The sequence below is a fragment of the Saccoglossus kowalevskii genome, chromosome 2 (genome assembly GCF_978046115.1).
Source record: "Saccoglossus kowalevskii chromosome 2, keSacKowa6.1, whole genome shotgun sequence".
Taxonomy (NCBI): domain Eukaryota; kingdom Metazoa; phylum Hemichordata; class Enteropneusta; family Harrimaniidae; genus Saccoglossus; species Saccoglossus kowalevskii.
In genome coordinates, this window is record NC_140642.1 from 41,747,995 (window position 1) to 41,775,394 (window position 27,400).

Genomic DNA, 27,400 nt, shown 5'->3' on the forward strand with positions numbered 1-27,400 from the left:
TTTAGGGCATTTTGCAGCACATACAACTTGTTTTTATCGACAGAATTCATTCATAGATCTCATTTCATTTCATGTATGAGTGACAAAAGCCAGACCACTGCTTCCCTTTAATGTGCCAAGTGAATCTATATATTGATGGATGTGTACTTTACATACATGTACTTGTGTCACAGTTACTCAATCCTATATTTGTAATACATTAGAAGTAATCCATCTTTATTTACATGTACTATTTTATTTTTCACAATAATAATCTAAGAAAGTCACATTCATTGCACAATGCACCTTACATTAAAAGCTATACAAAATATATTTACAAGACATGCAAAGCACCAGTATTTCATATAATTCAACTTACTGTGAACCATTATAATTCCTCAAAACACATTTCAAGAAATTTCATGATTCAGGGAAAATTTCACAATTTTGTAGCAGTGAATATTTCTTTAAAATAAAGTCACAGCAAGTTCAGCAAAATTGCGTTTCTCTTGAGCTCTCATAAATCCTGAAATTTAACGATTCACAGTATCTCTTTGGCTTAACACCATTCAGTCAACGATGTGGCTTACAGGTACCGTCATGAGATTTAACCAAGCATGGTCACATGCAGCTATAGCTAGACTAATGATTTTACGCAAAACTTAGATATCAGCTGCAAAATGGACGAGTATGTAGATAAGAAGAGGGTATACATAAAGATAATGAGATGTAATCTAAAAATTTAGTATAACAATCTGTACAAGAGTAAAGATAAAGCAATGTAAATGGACATAGAAATACTTTACACACCAAGTATAAACTTTACAGTCATCCTTACAATAATTGGTTTCATTAAATAATGAATAAACAAAACCAAAAGAGAGAGTACAAGCTTCTTCTGCAGAGAAAGGCAGGATGCACCTTTCCAATAAATAGTGCCCTCTAGTGGCACATCACTGATGTAATAGTATCTCTAAGTTTGGATGCAGCATTTATCTAAAAGAACTTAATTGTCAAGAAAAACAGCCTTCACATACATTTCACAGACGGTGTAATATTACTGCATTGTAGGTGACTAATTGCAATGGTAAATTGTATAAAGCCAACTAACAATTACATGGAGAATGTCTTTATAAAAAAAAACAGAGTTCACTCTAGTCAAATCTCATCATATAAGAATAAATAAGATCATAGTAAACTATCAACATGCACTTTTAAATATCAATAATTTATATGACTTATAAAATCGATTAAAACAAGTTTAGAAAGCATCTTGATAAAACCACAATCAGACAGAACAATATGTTACAGGGAACATTCAGATATTAGTGTAAATACTTTATTTCTTCATACCTCTAGAAATATTTCAGTTGATATCAGATATCAGTTAAATCAGAAGAGTGAATGAAATATTACTATGAGTGGAAAAAGTAGTGCTGTTCTTATTCTTATATTGCCAAAATATGTAAGATACATGTTAGAACCACATGCAATAGTGAGAGAGGATGAATCCCACATTTTAGAGAGTGTTTGACGTTTACTTTTGCAGCTGGATATGTTATATTCTGCATGCTAGAATATCATTCATCCTCATTTATTCTTAAAATCAAATCTTTTTTTATAACGAGGATTTGGGCAGTTAATGGATAGAGAATGTGATGTAATTAATTACTGACTTCAATTTAGAGTGTAAGGGAAACATCAACAAATTACGATTGAGAACTATGCAATTACTACAGGATAATTTCATTAGTAACTTTAGACAATCTATCAGTAAGAATCAGTGCACACTGCTGATCTGTTGGTCATGAAACCATACCTAGAAATATATCATTCAGGCTATCATTTCCAAGTCAAAAATAACTTCCATGTGAATCAGTTAACAAAGAAAGGCAAGAAATTGCCATGAATATTCTGGACAACATATATAGAAAAAATTGTCATTTGTTAAAATAAACCTCAAGTACACCATAATATAACACTTTGTAGAGAATTCCGAATTCTGCTAGAAATATGCACTGCACCTTAATCGTGATGGCCCTGTTGATCGTCCCAGAAATAAGCATTCATTGTTCATACATATATTATGTATAAGTACATACTTGTACTTAACATTCTTTTGATTTTTATTAGTGGTTCCAAAGCATTTTCACCTCTAAGTTTAGCTGTATGAATCAGGTTTTTAGGTAGCAGCTGTGAGCTGTCATCTTGACAATAGATAGTTTTGAAAGTAAATACACTCAGGTCAATGCAATTTGGAAACCAGTTTGGTTACCTATATTGCCATATATCATCCATATTGTCTATTAAGTCTTCCAGACAACTCAGCATCTTGATGTTTTCAGTGTAAAATACCAAGTCAGATGTGACCAAGCTACAGAGAAACATAAACCATGTAAGTGAATGGTTTGTCATATTGCTGTATGACTATTCACTCACTCAATCATACAAATCAAACAAAACAGGTATATCAGTAATATTTATGTCACTTGGGAAGGAACAATGAGGCATTCCTATGCCTCATTTTCTAGGGATAAACTTCTCAATTGTTGTTCAAATTCAGATATGTCTAACTTGCTAGGAATGCAATTTTTCCATCAATAGGATTTTCACATATGAACGTATTTAGAAATCACACAAAGATTTGAAACATGTTGATATGAGTAACAATGATTTATGTCAAATCATTATGTATATTTGGGACCAAAAGGAGCATAAACGGGAATGTTCAGTCATGTGATATTGTGAAGCAATGTCACAGGATGTACAAATATAGACACATTGTGGACTACAAATGCATAAAATGCACTCACCCATGCTGTGGTCCACCATCATTGGTAACACATAACTTTTTAAGTTGTTGACGTAAATGTTCTTTGAATGTAACATTGATTCGCATAAACAAAACCTGAAATCAACACAATGTACAAATTGATGCATAAGAAATGAAGAAAGGTACAATGGATTAGATGGAGTGGTTTTCTGAAAATCTCTGAAGAAATAATAATCTTAGTTTGACCAGAATAAAATGACACTATGTCAAAAAACATGTGGGATGTGATAAACCCATGTATACAAGCAAGGGTGGGTTTACTTTCTTATTGGTCTGGTCTGGTCAATTCAGAAACGCTCACTACAAAAGACTGTTACTATAAAAATATGTTGTCCTTGCTTGTACAGCACAAAGATTATATAGAGGCTTGGAACACCAATTAATGGTATTCATTAATCAAAAGTATTCCAATTAACAGTCAATGAATAAAACAGGTTTTGATACAACAATATAAATACAATCTTTAATACCTTTATTTGTTCCGGTGGTAAAAGATCAATAATAGCTTCATGTAATTTATTAATTTGTTTACAGATTGCACGGAATGAGGCAGAAGGTACCGGAGCTTTCACTTCCCACTGAAAGGAGGAAAAAAAGCATTATCATATTTGGGCTACATCAAAAACTGAACTAAAATGAATTGGAAATATGAGACAGTATGAGACCAGTATATACAAGTGTAACAAGAGATTGATGTATCACAGTTTATCCATATTAATCTATAATGAAACACAGAGTGTACATTACAAGACAATTTCCAACTGGAACAATAGTGTAAAGTATGGCATGTACACTGTTTCTACATGACCAACATGCACAGTCCCTGTTAGTTATCAAATTTAAAATATAGTTTTATATTTATAGTAAAAACATGTCAAAGATATGGATCCAGAGGCTGATGGTTGATTATGATGATTAAAATGAGTACTTGTCCACATTGAGAGATATAACACAAAAACAAAATTTCCATTGATCAAACCAACAGATCTGTATATCTATGTATAATGAATATATAAAATTTAGGCAGAGGGTTCTCCGAACCCACTTATTCACATAGTTCATACCCACCATAGACTCCGGCCAGTCAAAATGACTATTTTGAACTGTAGGCATTAATCAACGATTCCGCCAATGATGGAGAGATAGAATCTAGGTCAGGGGAAGCCCCATGACCTCAAGATTCTTTTCCCTGGGGTGGTTGGGGGGTACCCGGAGTCTATGGTGGGTATGAACTATGTGAATAGGCGGGTTCGAAGAATCCTCTGCCTAAATTCACTACGTTCAATTACCCACCATAGACTACGGTCAGTCAGACGCCGATAGGTGGCGGGTTTCCAGAGCAAACAGAAAAATTATGAAAGTCTTTTCCCAGTCCGGGATGAAACACTCTACAATAATCAATCAACAAATTAGTTAAGACCCAAAAAGGGTGGTGTCTTACCTTGCCTGTGCTGTCCCCAGAGCAAGAAGCCAAAATGCTGCTATGGTGACAGGGTTCAGTGTGCCTGAGAAAGCTAGACCCCAACCCAACTCTGGGGGTAGTAAGCTTTCGAAGTAAAGACCGAAACAGTTCTGCATGAGGGCATAGGCCGAAAAGCAGGACCTGAGAGCTTCCAGGGAGTGATGATGGTAGAGAAGTCTGTCCGCAAAAAATGCCGAGACTGACTTACTGCCTATGCGCAGGTACCCTTGTGGTCATTCCGGCAGGGTCAGCAAACCAAGTCTGACCTGCTACGACGGGACCTAACCTAAAGAGACCCTCCTCAATGGATTCGGTGTCTCTTAGGTGGTAGTTGATAAAGACGTTTTGCATTCCCCGGAAGCCTTCCCTCCGTGTTTGCACGAGGGGGGAGGGGGCTGACGCTAGCACTAGTGAATTAGCAATTGCACAGATCTCATGCGCTAGTACTTTGTGTCTCTGCAAGCTCTGTGTTGAGGAAGTTAAAGTATTATAGACCTCTAATACAGTCGCAGTAAACCACCTGGTTATGGAAGTTGGGGAGGCCGGCCTATCCTGCCTGCCTGGGCCGTAACACAAAGACATGTGCCTAGCACTCCATCCTGAATCCTTAGTATGGTTTGGTAGCAACTCTGTGCTCGAACCGGGCAGAGAAGCAATTCCTCCTGACCCTCCGGGCCGACAAAATTTGACAGCCAGGGGATGATGATCGGGCGAGGATCATGTCCTGGGATTTGGTACTTGGCGAGAAACCCGATTCGTGTCTTTAGCACAACTTGATTGTCCATAACGGCGGTACATCATCCGAGAAGGACAATGCCCCCAGCTCTGGCTAATGCCTACCTGAGACGAGGGCCAGTAGAAAGACTATTTTCCATGTAAAAAATTTGAGTGGTGCTGATTGGAGAGGCTCAAAGGGCGGTCTGCTTAGAGTGGACAACACAACCTACAAGTCCCAGTTGGGCGGTTCCCTTGTATAGGGTCTCGGCGTCTGGAAAGCAGTAAATAGTCTCCTAATAATAGGACAATCGGCTAGTCTTGTTCCCGCACGTTCTCAATGGTTGGGGACCTGTAGCCAACAATCGCTGCGTAGGACAAACCCACTTCGTCAAACAGGTGGACGAAGGAGCCTGCTACCAAGCCAATAGAGGGATGGTATCGATCAATCTCCCTTCCGCTACACTAACCAGTGTATGCTCGCAGCCTAGAAATGTAGACCGCGTTGGTGGAATCCCTATTCGCCCTGGCCAGGATGTTGGCAGCCCGCTCAGATAAAGCTTTCGTATGAGTGGGTCTACTGAGAGCCTCTATGCATGTAAGTGATACCCGCTGGGCTCGTTGGTAGTGCGCCGTCCGGTTGGGACAGAAGGTCCGTTAAGTTCGGAAGCACTACTGGTGTTTCGACTAGCATTTCCGACAGAAGTGGAAACTAGGCCTTGCTTGGCCAATTGGGTGCGACCAATTATAATATGCAGGTGTGCACCTGTCAAAGTTTTCTCCGGTGCCCAGTGAACTAGGGGGAAGGGAGGAAAGGCATACACAACTAAGTGGGTCCATGGGGTTAGAAAAGCGACCATGGCCCAGGCTCCTGGAGTCAGCAGTGTTACGTACGTCGGGAGCTTGGCGTTCCGGGGTGCGGCAAACCGGTCCAACCTTGGGCCGTCCCACAGTCAAAACAGCCTGGAGGCTACCCACTGGGGTATCAGCCACTCAGTGTTCTGGAGACGGAGCCACCCTATCTAGTTCTCATAGGAGAGCTCGGCGTTGTAACAACAAGCGCTATACTGGGCGGTTGTGTAGTGCGGCCTGGGGTACCACACTACGAACCGAGGTCATCATTTGGATGATCCGCATTAGTTTAGGTACGGATTGAGGTGTACCGACTACCTGTTTCATCACTCTGGTGAACATGTAGGGCGCTGTGCATAACCCGAATGGGGGGCACGCGGACAGCATCCTGGTGAGTCAATATCGAGTTATGTTGCTACTTTGAACGAACATGCTGCCAAATGTAATTTTGGTACACTCACAGATGAACTGATCAGAGATCAGCTGATTGAGAAAACGCATACTCCACCGTACTAGAGAAGGGTTACTAATGGAGCCAGACACGTTAACCTTGCATAAAGCCACAACTTTAGCTGAACAAATTGAAAATGCTTTATCTGATTCACATGTGATTGCGTCTGACACAGTGTCACACGAACCAAACCCAGTAAAAGTAAAAGTGGAAGAAAAACCCAAAATACAAGGTATCAACAACAGACAGTACCGTACAACAGAAATCGTACTCAAAACAACTACCGCAATAGAAATCGGGCCACACAAAATAAACTTTCAAATCTCAAAGTATTCGCTAACCTCCGCGATGAGCTTACAGTATGGAATGAATACTCTATTGCTCGTAGTTCACGTGCAGTTATTCCTGAAGTCCTGTGCATATGTATAATATTATGTATGATCACAGTCTCTCAACAAGTAGTTGGGAAACGCCTTTATTCTAAACTGTTAATTCCCTATCACTGGTAAACCGATGACATCATAGCAGCTTGGGGTCAGCCTAGATTTAAATTGTTTTACGTTCTGTGCCTGTGAATCTTTTGCCATTTATACAGCTTATTCTGAGTTGTGTTTATATATTTAAACAATAATGTACTCCCCGGTGGCTCATAATGAATGAAAGCACACTTTGCACGACATAAAGTGCAAGGCGTAGCCGGTCATTTCAACATAACACGTGTACAAAAAATAGACAAACTTGGAACTCCCTATCCTACATGATGTTAATTTTGCGATGATCGGGAGGGAATGACATTTTTCATGTAAACTAAGAGCAAATAATTATTTTTCATATCGCTCAGTTATTCATTTTCATGGTTTTCACCCCATAATTTCCCTTATTATTAAATGCCTGTCTCTTTATTTGTTTTCCGAACTCATCATTTGATTTCTATCCATGGTACGGGGCTTTGATGCGCAATAATGCAATACATTATGGCAAATAATCTGTGGCAATGACGTCATCAAATTCGCTGGTATTGACAATGCTATAATATAATTGTTTATAAAGGCTTTCTGACAAGGCATGTGTCAGATATATAACAGATATATTCATTTAATTGACATAAAAAATCAAGATTTCAATTTCAGACTGACACAGCCAGCACTGTTCATTGCAGGGTGACGTTTTTTAGTGATGCTGTACATAGTTTCCACCCTGTGAAAATGTGTTCCTATATTTATAACAATCACAGGCATCATATGTTTTGTAGTTTGATATTTAAGTTGTTCCCCAATATGTATTATTTTGTGTAGAAGCAGCATTAAAGGGTTCATTTCAGACAAGTATTTCCCCCTTAGATACTTCACCCACTTTATATCTTAGAAATAAGTGAATCATTTGGTGTGGTTGGATTCTGATATTCTCATCAGAAAATCACTGTGAATTAAGAGCAATCAAAATGTGATATCAAGTTGGCAATTCAAACGACCTTAGTTGATGTCATAGTGAGAGTATCTGATTGTAACAACCCTCTCAAACACACTTTTCTGCCTTGAACTATTATTTTATTAACATTACTATTAAGGTGGAAGTATGAAAAAGTGCCCAGTACTGTTTTTATGTCTGTTATGTTAATTTTTGAGTTTTTTTTTTTTTATCAAACTTAGATCGTGTTTGCAACACATAAACTATGTTCGATGGGCTTTTTGCAGCCCTGACAGAATGGATGGTTGTGTCAATGTCTACAAATTAAAGTTTTCTTTGCCTTCTTTCATGCATTTAGCAGTAACATACTCTGGTTCCTCTTCCAATATATCACACCAATCAATATCACTGTCATCAAAATCGACTAAATCCTGAGCATTTTTCCACATTTCGATAAATAAAGTACTGTCTCTCATGTTGTAGCAAAAATCAAAACAAAGTGTTTATTCATACGTAGATGTGAATCAAAAAGGCTTCTGTTAAAAATGATGTCATATTATATGCTAATTTTATGTTAAAAACAAAGTAGGCTTGCATTCACATCAATTAACGAATTGTTTATTTGACGAATGCAAATGCAGATTTAGACAAAAGAGGTATTAGCGGTTCACAACTGGTTGTTGAGGGACTGTGGTATGATGTATGTGTGAAATGTGATTGTAATCAGTCCAGGCATGTCTAAGACATAGGTCAGGATGCCCACACGCATGAACGCACACACGCACAGAGGTCAATCCATAAGTCTCTATTTTTTGAAGTCATCTGAACTGGGCCTAAAAAAGTCACTATTATTATTATTACATACCTTGGATAACTGTTTTTCAAAGGCACTGTCCATAATAGCTACTAATTTGCAGGATATTTCTTGAACATGATCATTGTAATCCTGTCAATAATCACAGAAGCAAACATAAAGCATAAAGTTCTTAATCAGAACTGACTCAGAGGGCTTTGAGACTGCAACTGACTGCAAGAATCATTATCCTGGACAAGTCATGACAATTCTTCAAGTAATTGTATCTGCTGTTTATTATGATTGCAAGATATAAAACATGGTCATATATGCATACATATTGGATATAAAAAACACCGTAGTTGGTGCATTCTAATTTTGTGTTCTTAGTTACATGAGTGGCACATGGTGTGCATTAAGATTGGTTTATACAAAACACACCTTCAGAATTTTGTCAAAATGTTTGAGCATACTGTGCTGCTTTGGTTGAAGCCTGCTTTCAAAATGTGACTTGACAAATGGAATGTAGTAAGCTACAAGTTGCAAACATCGGGATGCTAAAGCTGTGAAAAAAGAAAGACAGATCAATAAATATGTGGTAAAAAAGACAAACCTTGCTTAACACTAGTATTATTAGTTATTAATTATCCATTTGTTAATCATGTATAAACAAGCCTAAAAAATGTAATAATACCAATATGAAATAAAAAAAAATAAAAACTATTGAGACCTTGTCTTGTACAAACCTAAATTTTTGGTTGTGATAGTTTTTAATCCTACTAATTGTAAAGCACCAGCACCAAGTACAAGCTGACATGTCCTAGAGTTAAAAGTCTGTCAAGAAAAAAATACATCAATTAAACTGAATATCAAATTAAGATTAAATCATTATTTGAAACAAATGAAAATCCACAGTATCAATTCACATTCTATGCTCAACATAATAGACTCATTGACTTTTTTATGATGACAACTTTTTTTTTGTTTTTTTACATTTTGCTGTACGTTTCTATAATTTCTTATTATTTTGGCTCAAGTTTATTTCCCCTTGCAAATTTCATTATTCATTTATTATTTGCCAAACCATACCCTCCATTTAATTGCATCAAATCAAGAATATTAACATTTTTGTATTTTCCTTACTTGTAATATTTCAACCAGTCTAGTAAGAATATCTGGTATAGCTGATGGCATGTCGTCTAAACACTGGCAGTATTCAATTATCATTTTCAATAATAATAAAACAGTTCTGAAAAACATAACAGCATGATAGTAAATAAAAATATACAGAGAACATGAATACTGATCCAATACCATTATCGTAGAAGTCAGAGGAACAATGGATGCAGTGGCAGGAGAGAATAGTACAGTATTATGATGGGTCAAAATAAGTCTAAGTCTCTTGTGGTACTTAAATTATAATCCATACATACATATATATATATATATATATATATATATATATATATATATATATATATATATATATATATATATATATATATATATATATATATATATATGCTGATTACTTTCCTGGTAATTTGCATACAACATATAAGTATGAGGCAGATGAGAATGCATGCTATGTAACTGTTCAAGTATAGGAAATTGTGCCAGAGTACACAGGTGATCATTTAGTGACTTTGGTAAGATAATGTTGTCTCAGTGCAAAGCCAAAAATATACATTTTGTTTGTATTTACAACTCGCATGAAAGCAACGGCATGTATTTCCACAATAGCTTGTGAGATTTCACTGGTCAAAATTACACATACCCGACAACAGCATACTTTTGTCCACTAATTTCAAGACAGTCTAATGGCCGCCTATCTTCAGAACCTACAAAACAAGTAAAATTAGATTCACATCAGTGCTATCTTTTCAAACAGTTTGTTTTGAATACTTGAGGGCAGTACATAGTATAGTACTGTTAATAGTATATTATAGGCAGTATTATGATAGTAACTATGACTAAGATGAACAGCAGTAAAACAAAGTAGGGTACAGAAAAATAAATGTTCATATTACCTGCTTCTGATTTTGTCAGATATGCCTTTGTAAGGTCACCTGTTAGACATGAACCACAATACAGGCTTTATATAGTTAACCAACGAATAACATAGTAATATTTATTATTAAAAATAAAATGTCATTTAAAAAAAAAAAATTTGTTTTCATATGGAAGTTTGTGAATAGCCATGTTTGAATTCAAATTCAGATGATAAACCACAATGTTATAATGATTTATGTGGATATTGTAAACAACACACTTGTATTCATACTACACTTTGTAGACTGTAAATGGCTACACTTTATAGATTGTAAACAGTCACACTTTGTAGAATGTAAACAGTCACACTTTGTAGACTGTAAATGATTACACTTTGTAGACTGTAAACAGTCACACTTTGTAGAATGTAAACAGTCACACTTTGTAGACTGTAAATGATTACACTTTGTAGACTGTAAACAGCTACACATTGTAGATTGTAAACAGCTACAAATTGTAGATTGTAAACAGCTACACTTTGTAGATTGTAAACAGCTACACTTTGTAGACTGTAAACAGTCACACTTTGTAGACTGTAAACAGCTACAATTTGTAGGCTGTAAACAGTCACACTTTGTAGAATGTAAACAGTCACACTTTGTAGAATGTAAACAGTCACACTTTGTAGACTGTAAACAGCTACACTTTGTAGACTGTAAACAGTTACACTTTGTAGATTGTAAACAGTTACACTTTGTAGATTGTAAACAGCTACACTTTGTAGAATGTAAACAGTCACTTTTTGTAGATTGTAAACAGCTACACTTTGTAGACTGTAAATGATTACACTTTGTAGACTGTAAACAGCTACACATTGTAGATTGTAAACAGCTACACATTGTAGATTGTAAACAGCTACACTTTGTAGATTGTAAACAGCTACACTTTGTAGACTGTAAATGATTACACTTTGTAGACTGTACACAGCTACACTTTGTAGATTGTAAACAGCTACACTTTGTAGATTGTAAACAGCTACACTTTGTAGACTGTAAACAGCTACACATTATAGATTGTAAACAGCTACACATTGTAGATTGTAAACAGCTACACTTTGTAGACTGTGAACAGTCACACTTTGTAGATTGTAAACAGCTACACTTTGTAGAATGTAAACAGTCACACTTTGTAGAAAGTAAACAGTCACACTTTGTAGATTGTAAACAGCTACACTTTGTAGACTGTAAATGGTTACACTTTGTAGACTGTAAACAGCTACACATTGTAGATTGTAAACAGCTACACTTTGTAGACTGTTAAAAGCTACACTTTGTAGACTGTAAACAGCTACACTTTGTAGACTGTAAACAGTCACACTTTGTAGATTGTAAACAGCTACACTTTGTAGACTGTAAACAGTCACACTTTGTAGACTGTAAACAGCTACACTTTGTAGACTGTAAATGATTACACTTTGTAGACTGTAAACAGTCACACTTTGTAGAATGTAAACAGTCACACTTTGTAGATTGTAAACAGCTACACTTTGTAGACTGTAAACGGTTACACTTTGTAGACTGTAAACAGTTACACTTTGTAGATTGTAAACAGTTACACTTTGTAGATTGTAAACAGCTACACTTTGTAGAATGTAAACAGTCACTTTTTGTAGATTGTAAACAGCTACACTTTGTAGACTGTAAATGATTACACTTTGTAGACTGTAAACAGCTACACATTGTAGATTGTAAACAGCTACACTTTGGAGATTGTAAACAGCTACACTTTGTAGACTGTAAACAGCTACACTTTGTAGACTGTAAAAAGCTACACTTTGTAGACTGTAAATGATTACACTTTGTAGACTGTAAACAGCTACACATTGTAGATTGTAAACAGCTACACTTTGTAGATTGTAAACAGCTACACTTTGTAGACTGTAAACAGCTACACATTGTAGATTGTAAACAGCTACACATTGTAGATTGTAAACAGCTACACTTTGTAGACTGTGAACAGTCACACTTTGTAGATTGTAAACAGCTACACTTTGTAGACTGTAAACAGTCACACTTTGTAGAAAGTAAACAGTCACACTTTGTAGATTGTAAACAGCTACACTTTGCAGACTGTAAATGGTTACACTTTGTAGACTGTAAACAGCTACACATTGTAGATTGTAAACAGCTACACTTTGTAGACTGTTAAAAGCTACACTTTGTAGACTGTAAACAGCTACACTTTGTAGACTGTAAACAGTCACACTTTGTAGATTGTAAACAGCTACACTTTGTAGACTGTAAACAGTCACACTTTGTAGACTTAAACAGCTACACTTTGTAGACTGTAAATGATTACACTTTGTAGACTGTAAACAGTCACACTTTGTAGATTGTAAACAGCTACACTTTGTAGACTGTAAACAGCTACACTTTGTAGACTGTAAACAGCTACACTTTGTAGATTGTAAACAGCTACACTTTGTAGACTATAAACAGTCACACTTCGTAGAATGTAAACAGCTACACTTGTAGATTGTAAACAGTCACACTTTGTAGATTGTAAACAGCTACACTTTGTAGACTGTAAACAGCTACACATTGTAGATTGTAAACAGCTACACATTGTAGATTGTAAACAGCTACACATTGTAGACTGTAAACAGCTACACTTTGTAGACTGTAAACAGCTACACTTTGTAGACTGTAAACAGCTACACTTTGTAGACTGTAAACAGTCACACTTTGTAGATTGTAAACAGCTACACTTTGTAGACTGTAAACAGTCACACTTTGTAGACTGTAAACAGCTACACTTTGTAGACTGTAAATGATTACACTTTGTAGACTGTAAACAGTCACACTTTGTAGATTGTAAACAGCTACACTTTGTAGACTGTAAACAGTCACACTTTGTAGAATGTAAACAGCTACACTTTGTAGATTGTAAACAGTCACACTTTGTAGATTGTAAACAGCTACACTTTGGAGATTGTAAACAGCTACACTTTGTAGACTGTAAACAGCTACACTTTGTAGACTGTAAATGATTACACTTTGTAGACTGTAAACAGCTACACATTGTAGATTGTAAACAGCTACACTTTGTAGATTGTAAACAGCTACACTTTGTAGACTGTAAATGATTACACTTTGTAGACTGTAAACAGCTACACATTGTAGATTGTAAACAGCTACACTTTGTAGACTGTGAACAGTCACACTTCGTAGATTGTAAACAGCTACACTTTGTAGACTGTAAACAGTCACACTTTGTAGAATGTAAACAGTCACACTTTGTAGAATGTAAACAGTCACACTTTGTAGATTGTAAACAGCTACACTTTGTAGACTGTAAATGGTTACACTTTGTAGACTGTAAACAGTTACACATTGTAGATTGTAAACAGCTACACTTTGTAGAATGTAAACAGTCACACTTTGTAGATTGTAAACAGCTACACTTTGTTGACTGTAAATGATTACACTTTGTAGACTGTAAACAGCTACACATTGTAGATTGTAAACAGCTACACTTTGGAGATTGTAAACAGCTACACTTTGTAGACTGTAAACAGCTACACTTTGTAGACTGTAAAAAGCTACACTTTGTAGACTGTAAACAGCTACACTTTGTAGACTGTAAATGATTACACTTTGTAGACTGTAAACAGCTACACTTTGTAGACTGTAAACAGCTACACATTGTAGATTGTAAACAGCTACACGTTGTAGATTGTAAACAGCTACACGTTGTAGATTGTAAACAGCTACACTTTGTAGACTGTAAACAGCTACACTTTGTAGACTGTAAACAGCTACACTTTGTAGACTGTAAACAGCAACACTTTGTAGACTGTAAACAGCTACACTTTGTAGACTGTAAACAGCTACACTTTGTAGACTGTAAACAGCTACACTTTGTAGACTGTAAACAGCTACACTTTGTAGACTGTAAATGATTACACTTTGTAGACTGTAAATGATTACACTTTGTAGACTGTAAACAGTCACACTTTGTAGATTGTAAACAGCTACACTTTGTAGACTGTAAACAGCTACACTTTGTAGATTGTAAACAGCTACACTTTGTAGACTGTAAACAGTCACACTTCGTAGAATGTAAACAGCTACACTTTGTAGATTGTAAACAGTCACACTTTGTAGATTGTAAACAGCTACACTTTGTAGACTGTAAACAGCTACACTTTGTAGACTGTAAACAGCTACACTTTGTAGACTAAAAAGCTACACTTTGTAGACTGTAAACAGCTACACATTGTAGACTGTAAACAGCTACACATTGTAGATTGTAAACAGCTACACTTTGTAGATTGTAAACAGCTACACTTTGTAGACTGTAAATGATTACACTTTGTAGACTGTAAACAGATACACATTGTAGATTGTAAACAGCTACACTTTGTAGATTGTAAACAGCTACTTTGTAGACTGTGAACAGTCACACTTTGTAGATTGTAAACAGCTACACTTTGTAGACTGTAAACAGTCACACTTTGTAGAATGTAAACAATCACACTTTGTAGAATGTAAACAGTCACACTTTGTAGATTGTAAACAGCTACACTTTGTAGACTGTAAATGGTTACACTTTGTAGACTAAACAGTTACACTTTGTAGACTGTAAACAGTTACACTTTGTAGATTGTAAACAGCTACACTTTGTAGAATGTAAACAGTCACACTTTGTAGATTGTAAACAGCTACACTTTGTAGACTGTAAATGATTACACTTTGTAGACTGTAAACAGCTACACATTGTAGATTGTAAACAGCTACACTTTGGAGATTGTAAACAGCTACACTTTGTAGACTGTAAACAGCTACACTTTGTAGACTGTAAAAAGCTACACTTTGTAGACTGTAAACAGCTACACTTTGTAGACTGTAAATGATTACACTTTGTAGACTGTAAACAGTCACACTTTGTAGATTGTAAACAGCTACACTTTGTAGACTGTAAACAGCTACACTTTGTAGATTGTAAACAGCTACACTTTGTAGACTGTAAACAGTCACACTTCATAGAATGTAAACAGCTACACTTTGTAGATTGTAAACAGTCACACTTTGTAGATTGTAAACAGCTACACTTTGTAGACTGTAAACAGCTACACTTTGTAGACTGTAAATGATTACACTTTGTAGACTGTAAACAGCTACACATTGTAGATTGTAAACAGCTACACTTTGTAGATTGTAAACAGCTACACTTTGTAGACTGTAAACAGTCACACTTCGTAGAATGTAAACAGCTACACTTTGTAGATTGTAAACAGTCACACTTTGTAGAATGTAAACAGTCACACTTTGTAGCTTGTAAACAGCTACACTTTGTAGACTGTAAACAGCTACACTTTGTAGATTGTAAACAGCTACACTTTGTAGACGGTAAACAGCTACACATTGTAGATTGTAAACAGCTACACTTTGTAGACTGTAAACAGTCACACTTTGTAGAATGTAAACAGTCACACTGTGTAGAATGTAAACAGTCACACTTTGTAGATTGTAAACAGCTACACTTTGTAGACTGTAAATGGTTACACTTTGTAGACTGTAAACAGTTACACATTGTAGATTGTAAACAGCTACACTTTGTAGAATGTAAACAGTCACACTTTGTAGATTGTAAACAGCTACACTTTGTTGACTGTAAATGATTACACTTTGTAGACTGTAAACAGCTACACATTGTAGTTTGTAAACAGCTACACTTTGGAGATTGTAAACAGCTACACTTTGTAGACTGTAAACAGCTACACTTTGTAGACTGTAAAAAGCTACACTTTGTAGACTGTAAACAGCTACACTTTGTAGACTGTAAATGATTACACTTTGTAGACTGTAAACAGCTACACTTTGTAGACTGTAAACAGCTACACATTGTAGATTGTAAACAGCTACACTTTGTAGACTGTAAACAGTCACACTTTGTAGATTGTAAACAGCTACACTTTGTAGACTGTAAACAGCTACACTTTGTAGACTGTAAACAGCTACACTTTGTAGACTGTAAACAGCTACACTTTGTAGACTGTAAACAGCAACACTTTGTAGACTGTAAACAGCTACACTTTGTAGACTGTAAACAGCTACACTTTGTAGACTGTAAACAGCTACACTTTGTAGACTGTAAACAGCTACACTTTGTAGACTGTAAATGATTACACTTTGTAGACTGTAAATGATTACACTTTGTAGACTGTAAACAGTCACACTTTGTAGATTGTAAACAGCTACACTTTGTAGACTGTAAACAGCTACACTTTGTAGATTGTAAACAGCTACACTTTGTAGACTGTAAACAGTCACACTTCGTAGAATGTAAACAGCTACACTTTGTAGATTGTAAACAGTCACACTTTGTAGATTGTAAACAGCTACACTTTGTAGACTGTAAACAGCTACACTTTGTAGACTGTAAACAGCTACACTTTGTAGACTAAAAAGCTACACTTTGTAGACTGTAAACAGTCACACTTTGTAGATTGTAAACAGCTACACTTTGTAGATTGTAAACAGCTACACTTTGTAGACTGTAAATGATTACACTTTGTAGACTGTAAACAGATACACATTGTAGATTGTAAACAGCTACACTTTGTAGATTGTAAACAGCTACTTTGTAGACTGTGAACAGTCACACTTTGTAGATTGTAAACAGCTACACTTTGTAGACTGTAAACAGTCACACTTTGTAGAATGTAAACAATCACACTTTGTAGAATGTAAACAGTCACACTTTGTAGATTGTAAACAGCTACACTTTGTAGACTGTAAATGGTTACACTTTGTAGACTGTAAACAGTTACACTTTGTAGACTGTAAACAGTTACACTTTGTAGATTGTAAACAGCTACACTTTGTAGAATGTAAACAGTCACACTTTGTAGATTGTAAACAGCTACACTTTGTAGACTGTAAATGATTACACTTTGTAGACTGTAAACAGCTACACATTGTAGATTGTAAACAGCTACACTTTGGAGATTGTAAACAGCTACACTTTGTAGATTGTAAACAGCTACACTTTGTAGACTGTAAACAGCTACCCTTTGTAGATTGTAAACAGCTACACTTTGTAGACTGTAAACAGTCACACTTCGTAGAATGTAAACAGCTACACTTTGTAGATTGTAAACAGTCACACTTTGTAGATTGTAAACAGCTACACTTTGTAGACTGTAAACAGCTACACTTTGTAGACTGTAAATGATTACACTTTGTAGACTGTAAACAGCTACACATTGTAGATTGTAAACAGCTACACTTTGTAGATTGTAAACAGCTACACTTTGTAGACTGTAAACAGTCACACTTCGTAGAATGTAAACAGCTACACTTTGTAGATTGTAAACAGTCACACTTTGTAGAATGTAAACAGTCACACTTTGTAGCTTGTAAACAGCTACACTTTGTAGACTGTAAACAGCTACACTTTGTAGATTGTAAACAGCTACACTTTGTAGACTGTAAACAGCTACACATTGTAGATTGTAAACAGCTACACTTAGTAGATTGTAAACAGCTACACTTTGTAGACTGTAAACAGTCACACTTTGTAGATTGTAAACAGCTACACTTTGTAGACTGTAAACAGCTACACTTTGTAGACTGTAAACAGTCACACTTCGTAGAATGCAAACAGCTACACTTTGTAGATTGTAAACAGTCACACTTTGTAGAATGTAAACAGTCACACTTTGTAGCTTGTAAACAGCTACACTTTGTAGACTGTAAACAGCTACACTTTGTAGATTGTAAACAGCTACACTTTGTAGACTGTAAACAGCTACACATTGTAGATTGTAAACAGCTACACTTAGTAGATTGTAAACAGCTACACTTTGTAGACTGTAAACAGTCACACTTTGTAGATTGTAAACAGCTACACTTTGTAGACTGTAAACAGTCACACTTTGTAGAATGTAAACAGTCATACTTTGTAGATTGTAAACAGCTACACTTTGTAGACTGTAAATGATTACACTTTGTAGACTGTAAATGATTACACTTTGTAGATTGTAAACAGCTACACTTCGTAGACTGTAAACAGCTACACTTTGTAGACTGTAAACAGCTACACTTTGTAGACTGTAAATGATTACATTTTGTAGACTGTAAACAGCTACACTTTGTAGACTGTAAACAGTCACACTTTGTAGATTGTAAACAGCTACACTTTGTAGACTGTAAACAGCTATACTTTGTAGATTGTAAACAGCTACACTTTGTATACTGTAAAAAGCTACACTTTGTAGATTGTAAACAGTCACACTTTGTAGATTGTAAACAGCTACACTTTGTAGATTGTAAACAGTCACACTTTGTAGATTGTAAACAGCTACACTTTGTAGACTGTAAATGGTTACACTTTGTAGATTGTAAACAGCTACACTTTGTAGATTGTAAACAGCTACACTTTGTAGACTGTAAATCACCATGCTTTGTAACAGCCAAATTGTGTAGGTAGATTGTACACTGTTATAGCATAAATTGACTTTCCATGACCATCACCATGTCAGCCAGTGATGTTTGTCATAGTTAGATATTACATGAATGAACACTCACAGTCTTGTACTTGTAATGTTCTCATATTCACCAGAATATTAAATTTATTTCAGTGATGTGTTGAATCATAAATGAATGAACAATATACCCAACATACCATTTTCAGCAATAGCATTAACTAAATGTTGAAATTCCGCTGGGACATCGGATTGTTTCCATCTCTCATTCTCTAAAATAAGACTTTATGACAAATATATCATCAAAAACAAAATCATTTTCATGGTTGGGGTGAAAGGTCAAGTGTAAAAATTTGCTTTGTTTTTAATTATTATGCATATGCATATATAAGTTCATTCTGCAGAAAATGAGGTCATTGTGCATAGAACAGCAACACATATTGAATATTACCAATATACAATTATATCATATTATTATACATCTATCACCGTAACACCATAAGTTACAGCATGCCGTAATTGTTTGCAGTATTTTACAGGAGTATTTTCATCCAACCATATTAAGAAATGTGAATTCCAAATATAGAATGATTACGCATGTAAGCGACCTCTAATAATAAAAACAAACATGGCTGCCCCCAGGGTTGACCAGACCCCACACAAAGAAGTTCGCTGATTCTGTTCTAAACATTTTGGATTTTGGCATTCCCATAGTGTATCCTTGGAAGGAAAAGATGTATAATAATAATGTTATTACGCGAATACCTCAAAGTCTGCCATCCGACAGTAAGCCGCGCATCGACCTCCGCTGCATGTCGTCAATACTCCAGCTGTACTGTCTTCGTGCATACTTTGAGGTATCCTCATAATACTATCATAAAAAAAATATGCATGCTCGCCATTTTTAAGTGATTACTCTGAAATATATATTATTTAATCTTGTTTGCATTAGTAATAAGTAAGTCCATGTCTGTAGTTTAGTGTATTTATGTCCCACAGTATTATATGCAATAGTGTGATACTAAACACAAATGTGCATTTCCAGTTTCAAAGTATCACGTCTTACCTAAGTTTTGTTTTCCTTTCTTCATGAAATCTATTAACAAATTTGGAGGCCTAGCAATGAAAGCAGAAAATAATGTGACTTGTAATAATGAAATCAATATTAGCATCACATGGTTGAACTAATTAATATTAATTTTATTTGCCACTTTGTTAATTCTGATTAAAGGTCAGACGAGGTAACACATTCAATTTTCATTCTCCCAGTATATCCATTCTAGTATGAATAGCATAAATAATTTGTTGTTTTATTTTTAAAATAATCCATGAAATAAATCTTCACATAAGCATGATTAATAATTGTTTTATTAGAGACACATCTTTAATGGGAAGATGCCAACAAATATTGTAGGGACTTTAAGAACACCAAATTCATTGTTATTTGTTAAATGCAATAAAAATAATAAAAATAACAAGATTTGCTATACTGAATTTTTTCTCATGCGTCTCTAATATAAGCACATTGTCGGGGCACAGGTCAACATGTGTTCGTATGTTAAGAGTTACCCCCATGAGTAATGGAATCAACCTCAAACATGCTAATTATGCAAGTATTACCCATGATTCCAGCTCTCGATCACTTGAGTCTGGTGTATGTTTTGTGGAGATCTAATAAATGTGGCAATTTATTCGAACCGAATTCCCACAGCCACAAACTGGTGCTGAGACCAGGATATATTTCTGCAGGACATCAAGATTCACTCAATATTTCGCTATTTCATGACCAAGAATCACCACTCAACATTGCAAGAGACCGCTCCGGAAAGACCGCGAAATTGAATCAACACGTGTTCTTCAATTAGGACAACGAACTTTCAACCTTACAACTCAAGAGATCTTCAACTATTGTGAGTAACACTAAGTTTTCAACATGCCACCCAAATTACAAGCATTAATCAAGACAAGAGACAGGGCAAGGGCCAAATTAGAAGCAGTTCTACAACCCCCCCGAAGAGTCGTTAACTAATTACGATGCAGCGCCAAACAAGGACATCGCTTATCAAGACATCGCTACCAGGAAAATGGCCGTCGATACACGACTGGAAGCACTAGTCACCGCTGAAGCCAATATCACGGACACTGTCGATGTAACAGACCAGGAATTTTCTGAAACGAACCAGTACGAGATAAACGCTCTCAATCGTGTTGCTCGAATCACATTATTTCTCTCAAAGAACGGCCCAGCGGTGCCTCAAGTTCAAACTCCAAATCCGCCATCCTGGACATCCCATCTCAACACAATGTTCAACCACCGCGCCTAAAAATAACACCGTTTCATGGCGACCCGCTTACTTGGAGCGAGTTCAATGACAGTTTCAAGAATACTATCGATTCAAACAGCACAATTACTGAGACTCAGAAGTTCACATATCTTCGATCGCTAGTCAGAGATGGTGCGAGAAAACTGATCGAAGGATTTCAAATGTCGGACGCCAATTACAAAAAGGCGTACTAACTGTTAGAGAAGCGCTATGGTCGTACTCAGTCAGTTATAAGCGCGCACATGAAAGCGTTATATACTCAACCGCTACCCGAATACAATGCTACAGCTCTACGAGAGTTCCACGACAACATAGACGTCTCAGTTCGAGCACTCACCGCACTCGGCAAAAACGAAACCGAATATGAGGGATTGTTGATTCCTATGTTGCTGTCCAGATTATCTGTTGCATTTCAACAACAACTAGCAAGATCCAATTCTACCGATGAAGACTGGACATTATCATCACTCAGTAAACATATGCTCCAAGAAAATCAAAGTCATGGAAATCGCAGACAGAATTGACAGTAAACCGTACCCATCTACTATTTCTGCGTTCAACACTAACAGCCAGTATTCGCAACCAAATCAAGGAGCTGGAACACACGTCAACTATCAAAACAAAACGCACACTTCAAACAAAATTATACGAAAACCACAACGCAAGCAACCTCACTGTTCATATTGTAGGGGCAGACATTATACTACTGACTGTCCCACTATTGCAACTCGTGCAGACAGAGTGAAATTTATTCAAGATAACAAACTTTGTTTCAACTGTCTAGGACAGCACTTATCACGCGATTGTCGATCGCATTTCTCGTGTCGCTTATGCAAAGCCAAGCACCACACATCGATTCATTCGACTACTTCAACGGATGCACCTCAAACCAAACCCGACGCGCCGCATGTTCATTTTACTCATGCTTCAAACTTCACTCAACGCCGACTATCTCTCGGAGAACGATCAAACGTCGACCCGGCGCCACCACCACGTGTTGTACTTAAAACGGCAAGAGTCACCGTATTTGCCGATGGTGGATCCAAGATCGCTACTGTTCTATTCGACAACGGAGCAGATCGAAGTTTTATAACCAGCAAGTTCGCCACTTCGATACAGGCAAACCCCAAGTTTTGGGAAACACTCAATTTGAAATGCTTTGCCAATCTTCGAACCGGTTACAAAACAGTACCTCGAACAACAGTCGGCCTCCTGCAAAGAGACGGTTTCAAAAGCACAATAAACCTGTTGGTAGTCGACGAGATCTCGGACAATTTGGATAACTACCTCACGCACGACTTGCGTAACATCAAACATTTACGCAATCTCGAACTGGCGCACCCCCTCTCCAGCGGTACACACATGGACATCGACGTTCTAATTGGTGCAGACCACTATTGGGATTATGTCGACTCGCATATAATCCGTGAATCAAATCCCATAGTAATCTCTTCAGCCTTTGGATATTTGCTTTCAGGGCCTATCCCATCAACTAGGAGGAGAGCCCACAATGTTCAAACATTTCATATATCAACCGTGAAAGCACCCAATACGGAACTTGACAAACTCGTCACAACATTTTGGGATTTAGAGTCAGTTGGAGTTCGCGACAAAATACAGGCAAATGAGCTGAAAATTGCTCAAAGTGAACAATATAATCAATACATTGATCACAGTCTCAGCACAGAAGACGACAGATACATCGCAAAATGGCCATGGAAACGAGAACACCCAACGCTGCCAACCAATTTTCAAGCGGCAAACGTACGCACCAGGAATATGATAGCGAAACTACCCAAGGAAATTAGCCCGGTTTACAATTCAATAATCGCGGATCAACTACAACATGGATATATCGAAAAGGTCGACGATGACGACTCAAATACTGGGCATTACATGCCACATCGATCAGTCAAAAAGGACAGCGTGTCGACACCCATTCGAATAGTATATGACTGTTCCGCGGCAAGTAAAAACCAACCAAGTCTCAACCAATGTTTGGACACTGGACCGCCGCTACTCAATTCATTGACATCGATTTTACTTAGATTTCGGTCAAATCCCATTGCAGTAACGGCTGATATTGAGAAGGCGTTTTTGCAAATCAAGCTACACGAATCTGATCGCTGTTATACCAAATTTCTGTGGTTAACAGACCCAGCCAATATCAACAGTTCATTCGCAAGTTATCAATTTAGATTGGTTTTATTCAGTGCTACATGCTCGCCTTTTATTTTGAACGCCACACTTAGACATCTAACTACTGAACACATTTCGAAAACTGATGCTCAAGTTTTACAACGGGACATTTATGTAGATGATGTCGTCACGGGCAGTGCAACCATGCAAGAGGCGATGCAATTCTACGATGAATCTCAACGTATTCTCTCTACCAAGAAATTCATTCTCAGACAATGGAATACAAGCGATCCATTACTGAAACAAATCATCGAAACCGACGGTCGAGCAAACCCCAAAGACGACGTTTCAATTCTAGGAATCAAATGGAATTCCGCGGACGACGTCCTACAAGCCAAACAACTACGCGCTCCATCATTTGGACCGTTAACTTCTAAGCGAGATATCGTAGCCTACTGTGCTAGCTTATACGACCCCCTGGGATATTACTCACCAATTCAAGTCCGTGCTAAACTCATAATTCAACAGTTATGGTTGACTAATCATAGTTGGGACAAACCGATCGAGTCAGAATTAATACCGATATGGCAAAACACTGCCGAAGATCTGTGGACAATAACCGACTACAAAATGAACCGCAAGTATTTTGCTGATAACCCAACCAACGTCGAAATACACACTTTCACCGACGCGTCAACAAAGGCCTACGGAGCCGCCGTGTATTTGGTGTCCGATAAGGAATCCGCCTTAGCCATCACAAAGACACACATAGCGCCTATAAGCAAACAAAAGTTGACACTTCCACGTTTGGAACTGATGGGAGTCCTAATTGGTACCCGACTTGCTCAATTTGTTGGTGAGGCACTTGCTCAGAAATATTCTATATTGAAATATGTATTATGGTGTGACAGCCAGATAACTCTTCATTGGCTCAACGGACGAGGCAAGAGATACTTTCACGCGAAATAGAGTCACCGAAATCAACGCCTTTCCCCAAGAATACCGTTATGTCAACACCACAGAAAACCCGGCCGATCTAGTCACTAGAGGCGTTTCACAGACAGAACTGATTAATTCTAAGTACTGGTGGCAAGGACCCAAATGGTTGACAAATAAAGACAACTGGCCAATATGCGATTTATTTGAACCCGCTAAACAGAAATCTAATCGCCATGTGAAACATAATACTATATCACCTCATCTGAATCAAATGTACTACACGCAGCTACAACTTCACCCAATTTTGATCAAGATGAAATCACCGTTCACTTCGAGTCGCCCACAATGAGCGAACATTTCAAAGTTAACTCTGCCGAACCCAAAGTGATACCCGAAGTAGCAAGTTTCAACGCCGACGCAGTATTTCATATTGACTCTTATCGCAATTTGTCACATTTATTGCGTGTAACAGCTTATGTTTTGAAATTTATCAAAGTTCTTAAAACTCGACTCAACTTGAACGCGCCAATCGTCTCTGATAAAGAGAACAGCGCCCAAAAATCAATGCCTGACGCCAACGAGATGATAAAAGCCGAACAACTGTGGATTAAAACCATTCAAAGTCAATATTACGTGGAACTCATTGACAGTCTTGTCAAAAATAACTCGCATCTCGGCGCTCTCAGTAAACAACTCAAGTTATTTGTGGATGACAATCAACTGATCAGAGCCGGTGGTCGCATACAAAACGCGAATTTACCAATAAACACGATACATCCACTACTCCTACCCGGTAAACATCAATATACTACTTTAGTTATTCGCGACGCACACGTCCGACTTCAGCATGCCGTTCTCTACGATTGGGATTGACTACACTGGACATTTGCTTGTCAAAGACACCATTACACAGTCAATAGTAAAGGTGTACACTTGTTTGTTTACCTGCACGGTGTCAGGGGCTGTCCATTTAGAACTGGTCAGAGATCTTTCTACAGAGTCATTTCTTCAAGCCTTGCGTCGATTCGCGGCACGTAGATCAACGCCCACTCTCATCGTGTCAGACAATGCATCGACATTTGTCTCCGCCACGAACGAACTTCGGAAAATCAGCACTGATCCCATGGTATTACAGTACCTTTCTGAGAATCGTATCACTTGGCGCTTCACACTGAAACGCAGTCCGTGGTGTGGAGGGCTATTCGAACGCATGATATCGATCACAAAAACTTCCCTCAAGAAAATACTGGGCAGAGCTTGTGTGTCATATACTGAATTAGTGACAATTATCACAGAAATTGAGTGCGCAATTAATGCACGTCCTCTGACTCATGTTGCGTCAGATATTTCGGATTTGAACTCACTGACTCCCTCGCAATTGATAAATGGACGTGAAATACACTGTCTCCCGAGAATTCAACAGAACGACTCGGACACCAGCATCATCTAAAATCACAACACTGCAAACCGTCGCTATCAATACATGATCACGCTACAAAACACATTTTGGCAACGGTGGACCAGCGAGTACATCACATCATTACGCGAGAGACACATCAATCAGCACCGTGGGGTCAAGGGAAACACGGTGAAAGTCGTGGATATAGTCTTAGTTTGCGACAATATCAAGAAACGTGTGTTTTGGAGCTTAGCACGCGTCACCAAGTTACTTCCGGGTTCTGATGGAATAGTGCGAGTGGTGGAAATCAGAACCAAACACGATAAAACTAACGGCGACATCTCTCGTTTGTATCCACTTGAACTTTCATCCGAAACTGAGTTGGTTTCACGCCCCAATTCAGAATCACCGTCAACGGAAGATTCTACGCCGATCGACGTTGATTCACAACCAACTGCGAGCGACGTGGATGAAACTCAATACACAACGCAAACTGATTATTCAACGCAAAGAAGACGATCCAAGAGACGATCTGCGGAAATTGCTGAACAAAGGATTTACCGGCAGTATGAATCAAATCTTGTGTAAGCAAACGAACTCAATATGTTTCAGAACTGTTAGAATATTACCCAAACTTTGATACAAAGTAATCTTTCATAACAATTATTAACTCTTACAATGTTGTTTCAAATTTGTTCTATGAAGAAATCCTAGAGTTGACAGGTGTTGTAACAATAACATTCGTGACCTTTAGGTCAAGCAGTGTCAATCACATCCGGTATCCATGGATACCCTGATAAGACTTCACCATTGAAACAAACTTGTTCAGGCTAGCAATCAGCTGGTCTACTGCATATTATTGTTTCATTTCAGAACTTTGCAGATGAACTATAGAAACCATAAGTACTCTAGTAGTATTTACACTCAAATGTAAATTTTTCAGGGCAATCTTTAGCTTAGTGTATGATTACTGTGTTAGTCAGTTGAATGTAGTATTGTGCCTCAAACATCTGTCTTCATTCTATGATATAATAACAAACCCAATGTTTCATGTCTGCTTCGCATTTTTTGCTGGGCAGTATGTCGGGCACAGGTCAACATGTGTTCGTATATTAAGAGTTACCCCCTATGAGTAATGGAATCGACCTCAAACATGCTAATTATGCAAGTATTACCCATGATTCCTGCTCTCGATCACTTGAGTCTATTGTATGGAGATCTAATAAACGTGGCGATTTATTCGAACCGAATTCCCACAGCCACACACATATTACAACAATGATCTCATTGACGTAATCACATGTGCTGTAAGCAATAAATGCTTACATATTTCATTGTACATCATTTTTACATAGTCTTATTAGGTGTATTTGTTGCAGTTTTAGTGTTTCCTCACAATTTCTAATTTTGCTTATAGCAGACTTATAATTCCCAATCAGAGAGTATCTTCCCACACATTCCCAGTAATTGTTTTTTAGTGTTTTTAATTTGAAGATTTTACGGGTCTTGACAAAAGAAAATTACATTCTGCCTACTAACAACTCTTCCCATTGAATTGAAAGCAACAATCAATTATGATGAAAACTTTAGAGGAAACCTTTTGCATTTTCCAAATATTCCAAAAC

General features: G+C 37.2%; 1 protein-coding gene across 1 annotated transcript in view; it reads right to left on the minus strand.

Annotated features, from left to right (window-relative positions):
- Positions 1 to 215: 215 nt before the first annotated feature.
- Positions 216 to 27,400, minus strand: part of LOC100371298 (vacuolar protein sorting-associated protein 54-like) — a 76,676-nt gene continuing 49,491 nt past the window's right edge. Inside the window, exons 16-26 of the mRNA XM_085495673.1 lie at positions 20,041 to 20,090; positions 19,175 to 19,257; positions 10,522 to 10,560; positions 10,269 to 10,332; positions 9,635 to 9,740; positions 9,238 to 9,325; positions 8,933 to 9,054; positions 8,564 to 8,644; positions 3,283 to 3,390; positions 2,793 to 2,887; positions 216 to 2,353 (exon numbers count right to left, since the gene is read on the minus strand). Of these exons, the coding sequence (XP_085351799.1) occupies positions 2,251 to 2,353; positions 2,793 to 2,887; positions 3,283 to 3,390; positions 8,564 to 8,644; positions 8,933 to 9,054; positions 9,238 to 9,325; positions 9,635 to 9,740; positions 10,269 to 10,332; positions 10,522 to 10,560; positions 19,175 to 19,257; positions 20,041 to 20,090 (939 nt within the window). The 3' untranslated portion in view covers positions 216 to 2,250. The remainder of the gene's footprint in view (positions 2,354 to 2,792; positions 2,888 to 3,282; positions 3,391 to 8,563; positions 8,645 to 8,932; positions 9,055 to 9,237; positions 9,326 to 9,634; positions 9,741 to 10,268; positions 10,333 to 10,521; positions 10,561 to 19,174; positions 19,258 to 20,040; positions 20,091 to 27,400) is intronic.